Source organism: Ammospiza nelsoni, chromosome 10 (assembly GCF_027579445.1).
Source record: "Ammospiza nelsoni isolate bAmmNel1 chromosome 10, bAmmNel1.pri, whole genome shotgun sequence".
Lineage (NCBI taxonomy): Eukaryota > Metazoa > Chordata > Aves > Passeriformes > Passerellidae > Ammospiza > Ammospiza nelsoni.
In genome coordinates, this window is record NC_080642.1 from 608,471 (window position 1) to 615,307 (window position 6,837).

Consider the following 6,837-nt stretch of genomic DNA (forward strand, 5'->3'; position numbering starts at 1 on the left):
GGGTGGCAGTAGGTGCAACAAGTGAGCTGCCCTTTAACTTCTTAGGAAATTGGGTTGCACAAGTGCCCTGGCAGGCAGGGACAGGTCCCAGGAAGGATGGACAGGTGATGGCTTTGGCAGGCTGAGCTCCTGTGTGCTAGGGACACACACTGCTCAGCTGGAGCTGTTTGCAGTGGTGAAAAATGAACCACAATTTATTCCAATAGCCCACAATCTATTTCATGGGTAATTGCTGTGATACCTCAAAATGTCATGTACTTGAAAATACTTCCCTGTTTTTTTTTCAAGTTATCCAAGTGCAAAAAGGAAGTGGTTGAGTATTTTTTACAGTGGAAAAAGCTGCCCTTAATCATCAGTAAAGGAGTTACCATGAGCCTGTTTTTCCCCAGGCTCTCAGTAAGATTTAAATCGAGTGTTTGTATGTTTTCTAATATAATGTTCTCTGTGAAAACATTACTTCATTTATTTATGTAGTAAGGGGAAGGATTTGGGGATTTAATTAATATCAAGATAAGCCTAATTAAGAAATAATTTCCTCTGAAATACAACTATTAATTATTGGTCAATGGATTAGGAACTGAAAGCATAGAATGAGATAAGCAAAGTGTTATTCTGTTACCAAAACTCTGCCCAAATGGCTCTCTGTATGTTTCTGTTTGTCTGCCAGTTGCATACAGGGTGACAACTCCCTGTGTTGAAAAATGACATCTACTGTGCATTTATCTGCATTTCTCAGGTCTTGTGTTGTCATGAACTTTACTCTGGCCCAAGTTTAGCTATTTCTGCAACATCTTTACAGTTCATGGTATCATCTGTAGCATTTCATGATTCTGTTTTAAGTTTTTCCTCGCAGTTCCACCTTTCAGTTCTGACTTCTTCCCATCAGTTCTGACAGCCGTGGAGGTTGGGGTCTGACAGCCGAGGAGCTCTGGTTTTGGCAAGGGTGGAGGCTGGGGGGACTCCTCTGGTGTTTATTTAAGCTTTCTCTTTTTGCAGCAGTGGTGGTGGTTCCAGGGTGCTCGTGCTTCATCTGCAGGGCTGTTTCTGAGGAAGTCAGCGGAGATCTGGATGCTCCTCGTGGGTCTGTGCTCCTGCCACCCCCAGTGAAGGTGTGTGAAGGGGAGAGGAGCCCTGGGACCTAGAGCGGCGTCTCGTCAGAGTCATCCCCCTTAGTCTGTGCCCCTGACACTGCCCTGTGCTTGCACAGCATGTCCAGCAGGGATTTCCTGAAGGACTTGCACAGGAAAAAGTAAATGAAGGGATCCAGGCAGGCATTGAGGGACGTCAGCCACAGCGTGGTCTCCTTCATGTAGAACAGGGCGTTCCGAGCAGAGCAGTCAAACACATCTCTCGTTTGGCTCAAGGTGTAGGGGATTCTGGTGAAGTGGAATGGCACAAAGCAAACAAAGAACACAGCAATTATTATGAAAACCTTGAGATTGACAGTCTTTTTAGATCCCTTCCCTGTGCATCGAGTCCTTTTGTAGGATTTGTACAGTTCCTTGCTGATGAGGATGTAACATACCACTATGACTGCTAAGTTAACCCAGAAGATGAGCTGACAAATGTAGTTCACAATTTCATGCCAGACTAAGCCAAACTCCGATTTCAGGAGAGCACACTTCCTTACGTTCTTGGGTGTTTTCTTCTTATTATTTAAAATCATGTTGGGTAGCGAGAGAGCAAACATGGACAGCCAGATGGCTGTGGACAGGACCTTGGCGGCCAGGAGGCTCCGTGGAGTGGAGGTTCTGAAAGGTGAGGTGGCTTTCTGATAGCGATCAATCGTTATCAGGCCCAGGAACAGGATGCTGATGTACATGGTGAAGTAAAACACCACCTGGGTGACCTGGCACACAAACCCTCGCAGGACCCAGGACACCAGCTTGGCATCGCTGAGGATTTTAAAGGGAAAAGTCAGGATCATGAGGAAGTCAGAAATCACAGTGTTCTTGAGGAAGATAATGAAATTGGATTTACTGGGTACTTTAAAGAAGACCCACATTGCCAGGCCGTTCATGGTGATCCCCACCAGGAACAGAAATGTGTAGAGTAAAGGGAAGATGACTTGGCTGATCCTGCTGTCGCTGGTGCAGTTGCTGTCATTCCTGGAGGAGCTGAACTGGGTTATGGCTTTCATTTGCATTGTGGTATCTCTTCTCCCTGGAGAAACAAACAGGAAAGAAAAAAGAAGAAATTGAGAGTTTTATCTGTTATGAGGCTTCAGCCTTTTCAGTCAGCTTTGAATTGTTGTGTTGTGAACAAGTGCACCCAGCTGGGCCAGGGCAGGGCTCAGGTGTGTGGTGATGCAGCTGGTTCTGTGTCTGGGCTCTGCCTGTGGGAAACAGGCACTCAGGGAATTGATGTGCTCTCAGCTGATGCCCAGAGCCCTGACAAAGTTGTATTTCTTCCTAGAAAGTAGGGAAAAGGCTTTTGCTTTGAAGATGAAGCAGGTTGGTGTGCCAAGCCCCGTGCTGTGGGAGCAGCCCTGGCAGAGTGGGCACATGGACCCCAGGGCCAGGGCGGGCACCAGGAGGAGCTGAGTGCTCTGGGCACAGGCTGCTCTCAGCCAGGGGCCCTTGGCAGCCCCTGCAGCAGGGCAGGAGGGCTCCGGGGAGCCCCTCGGAGCAGGCAGAGGCAGCAGGAGCAGCTGAGCATCCCCGGCCTGAGGCTCAGACCTTGCTCTGGCTCCAAACTGCTTTCTTAGCCAGTGACAGCTGTGGATTCCAGATGATGCACTAGCAGCTTCTGCTTCTGTTTTCTGTAGAAAAGAGGGAGAAATGAAATTTTAAGAAATAATTAGCAGATTGCTTCCTGCCTTTGACTGACTCCCAGAGGCACTATTTGTAAAGGGAGCGGGGATTTGTCAGATTGTGCAACTTCTCTGAGCGCAGAGCTGCATTCCTGTCTGCCCCTTTTGGGCTTGTGAGTCCTTAGTGTTATTTCTGTACACAGCCTTGTTTCTCAAAACTTTTAAAGTCCTTGAAAAAAGTAGTGATTTGTTACTTTGGGGATGGTTATTATTGAAGGAAATATTTCTTCCTTATGCGACTTGTAGAGCAGTGCTTCAGGTTTTAAGCTGCATACAGTAAGTCAATGTTATATGATATTTACACGTAGTTGAAAGACTAAATATAAACAGTTACAATGAAACAAACTACACATATTTCAATTTCTTTGGGGTGTACAAGACACCACTTTAGGAGCTACGTCTTTTTTTTCAATGGATTTGTATGTAGTAAGTGTCAGGGTTTGTAAACATCTGTCTTCTGTTTACTGATGTGCTGCAGAGTGTTGATCCAGGGCACGGTTTGAATGGGGGGTTGCGCAGGATGTGCGGTCCCTGGGCGCTGTTTGGTCTCTGGGGAATGTTCGGTCCCGCAGGATGTGCGGTGCCCGGGGGATGTTCTGTCCCCGGTGGATGTTTGGTGCCTGGAGCATGTGTGGTCCCGGGGCTGTGTTTGGGGTGCCCGGAGGATGTGCGGTCCCTGGGGGCTGTGCAATCCCGGGGCTGTGCTCGGTGCCCGGGGCTGTGCGGTGCCCGGAGGATGTGCGGTGCCCGGGGCTGTGCTCTGGGTCCCGGGGCTGTGCGGTGCCCGGAGGATGTGCGGTGCCCGGGGCTGTGTGGTTCCGGGGCTGTGCGGTGCCCGGGGCTGTTCTGTCCCCGGGGCTGTGCTCGGTGCCCGGGGCTGTGCTCGGGGTTCCGGGGCTGTGCTCGGTGCCCGGAGGATGTGCGGTGCCCGGGGCTGTTCTGTCCCCGGGGCTGTGCTCGGGGTGCCGGGGCTGTGCGGTGCCCGGGGCTGTGCTCGGTGCCCGGGGCTGTGCTCGGTGCCCGGGGCCGTGCTCGGTGCCCGGGGCCGTGCTCGGTGCCCGGGGCTGTGCTCGGTGCCCGGGGCTGTTCTGTCCCCGGGGCTGTGCTCGGTGCCCGGGGCCGTGCTCGGTGCCCGGGGCTGTGCTCGGTGCCCGGGGCCGTGCTCGGTGCCCGGGGCTGTTCTGTCCCCGGGGCTGTGCTCGGTGCCCGGGGCTGTTCTGTCCCCGGGGCTGTGCTCGGTGCCCGGGGCTGTTCTGTCCCCGGGGCTGTGCTCGGTGCCCGGGGCCGTGCTCGGGGTTCCGGGGCTGTGCTCGGGGTTCCGGGGCCGTGCTCGGTGCCCGGGGCTGTGCTCGGTGCCCGGGGCTGTTCGGTGCCCGGGGCCGTGCTCGGTGCCCGGGGCTGTGCTCGGTGCCCGGGGCTGTTCTGTCCCCGGGGCTGTGCTCGGTGCCCGGGGCCGTGCTCGGGGTGCCGGGGCTGAGGCCGCTCCCGCTCCCGCTGTGTCAGCCCGGGGCCGCCGTGCCCGCGGCTCGGGACCCTCCCGGGGCAGCCCCGCGGCACCGGAGCCCCCTCAGCCCCCGCGGGTTGGGGTGCCCGCTTCGGCTCTGGGGCACCGCGGGGCAGCGCAGGCAGGGCTGGATGGAAATCCTGCCAAATCTCAGCTGCAGCGCTCTGTAAAGGCGTCCTTTGGTGCGGGGAGAGGCACAAACGCGTTTGAGTTTGTGAAGTTTTATGCTTGAATGTTCAGTTCCTTGATTTTTAAGTTAAAAAAGGATTAGGCTCCCATATGGCATATTTTTGGCTTTTACTTTGTAAAGGAGGAATGGAAGCCCTTCAGATGCAAATCCTCATCTTGTGATACCCACAAACTGGCCCAGTTGCTGTTCCCCTCCTGGTTTTTGTCCCTAGTTTGGGTCTGCATAGTTCAGGTTTGTGGTTCCATTTCATAGGGGACAGGAGAGTATTTCTCAGTAATAATATTTTAGTAGGTTTACAGACACCTGGCAGCAGTAGAATTTAATCAGAAACACCAGGAAAAGGAAATAGGAAATATAGAACTACACAAATGTCTGACGTCTATGTTAATTTCTTCTGCTTACAAGCTAAAGTTCAGTAATGCAACAAAAATAACAAGTTTTGTTAAGGTAAATCTACAATAATAAGTCAAAATAGGGTCTAGTAATAATACAGGGTAGTAAATAATTTGTTGAAGATATGATAAACAGAACTTGTTTGGAAGCACCTTTTTTTTTGTCAAGTGGAGTTAGAAATTCCTGAAAACTGTTAATAAAATGTATGTATACGTTCTGAAACAGCTATATTTAAGGCAGTAACATTACACCCTTGTTGGTCTCCTTTCCAAAAGCCCAACCCCACTGTGTGTTCACAGGAACATTTTCAGCTCCTTTCTGGCCTGTCGAAAGACCAGCTGTTTCTCTCAGTCCGTTGGAAGCAATAATAAATAAATTACAATTCACAGATGCTCACGTTTAGAGACTCACCCTCTGTGGGTTGCTGTGCTCTGGTCTCCTCTGCAGTGTCTCCGAGTGTGTGTCAGTGAGGGAGGCGTGTGTTTGGTTTCGTGTGCCTGGAGCAGTTACTTATCTTCCGTAAACTTCCTCTTTTAAAACAATTCCTTCACTTTTTTTTAAAGATTCTATCTCCTGGCCACTCCTTCAGTATTGCTTCTGGTGCAAGGGCTGTCCCAGAGTGGAACGCTCCCTGGAGTTGTGTCTTGGCTGTGGCAGTGGCTGTCGGAGCAGAGGGTTAACATCAGGCACGGTCCTTGTAATTAATTACCCTGCTAATGACCTGTCCTCCTGCCTGGGGTGTCAGGATGTGGAGCTGGGCTGGGGCTGGCAGTGACAGGGGGTCCCAGGGCTGCAGGAGATGTTTTAACTTCAGTTCATGGATTCTTTCCAGTAATGAGGAAGTCTTCCCAGTTGGGCCAATTAGGGAAATTTGTCCCTGTGATACAAAACCTTATGCTGGAGACAAATGTTCCTTGGAATATATTGGGTGTGAAATTTGCATTCCTCACTAACACTATTTTTCTCCCTCAAGAAAACCACTTCACATATTGGTGTTCCTGGCCTGGGACAGTTCTTGCCCTTTTGTCTAATCATTAATATCAAAATCTCTATTTACCGATTTCCAGATCCTGTCTGTTAAGTCACCTTATTGCCAAATGTAGCTTTTAATTTGGATATATTTTCTCATTTCTCCTTAATGAATTCCCTGTGTCCCACTGCATCTCACAGGTCAGGACACTGGAGGGGGTGGCAGTGCTGGGGGGGGAGTTCTGTGCCTTGTAGGGAGACCTGATGTCCCAGCAAGAGGCTGGGGAGGAGGGTCTTGGGCCTTGCCCAGCTGCTCACAATTTCAGCCCTAGAAACGTCCAAGAACTTGTTGGGAAATTCAAGACTTTGTTTGCAGGAAAACTTGAACAAACTAGGTGTATCAGCCTTGTTATCTGGTAGATGTTGCTTACCAAAATGAGTTTGAAAATGTGTACGAAGTGCTAACCCAGGCAGGATTTTGGAAGTGTGTATGAAATGTTAACCCAGCAGGATTTTGAAAACCTGTATGCAATGTTAACCCAGCAGGATTTTGTCACGCCAGCAGCGTTCCTGCCGTGTGCATTTGCAGGCAGCTCTGGTTTGGGTCCCAGCGTGCACATTCCAGGTGCAGCAGATGACGATGTACAGCAACACCCAAAGCCCAGCCTGCTGTGGGAGCAGAGCTCTGCTGGATGTCCTGGAGAGCCCTCGGCTCCCAGCGTGAGCTGCTGGCTGCTGGGCAGGTCCCGAGCGCCGGGGCAGCTCCGCTGGGCGCGTGCAGGGGCAGCAGCACTGTGCAGGCGAGCTCTGCAGAGTTCCTGCCTCCTGCTTGTCCTGTGCCTGCCTCTGCACCCTGCTCGCTTTCATCCCTGCTGTGAGAATGTACTCTGAGTTACCGCGTTAAATCAGTCTGTGCGGTGTCTCAGAAGGGAGGGAGGAGCAGCAGCATTGCTGTCAGACTGTCAGGAA

General features: G+C 51.4%; 1 protein-coding gene across 1 annotated transcript; it reads right to left on the reverse strand.

Annotated features, from left to right (window-relative positions):
* Nucleotides 1–728: 728 nt before the first annotated feature.
* P2RY12 (purinergic receptor P2Y12) lies at nucleotides 729–5,409 on the reverse strand. The gene is made up of 2 exons (XM_059479414.1): nucleotides 5,311–5,409; nucleotides 729–2,163 (listed from the first exon to the last, which is right to left on the reverse strand). Exon 2 carries the CDS (start codon nucleotides 2,144–2,146, stop codon nucleotides 1,139–1,141), a length of 1,008 nt encoding a protein of 335 aa, XP_059335397.1. The 5' UTR covers nucleotides 2,147–2,163; nucleotides 5,311–5,409; the 3' UTR covers nucleotides 729–1,138.
* Nucleotides 5,410–6,837: the final 1,428 nt, after the last annotated feature.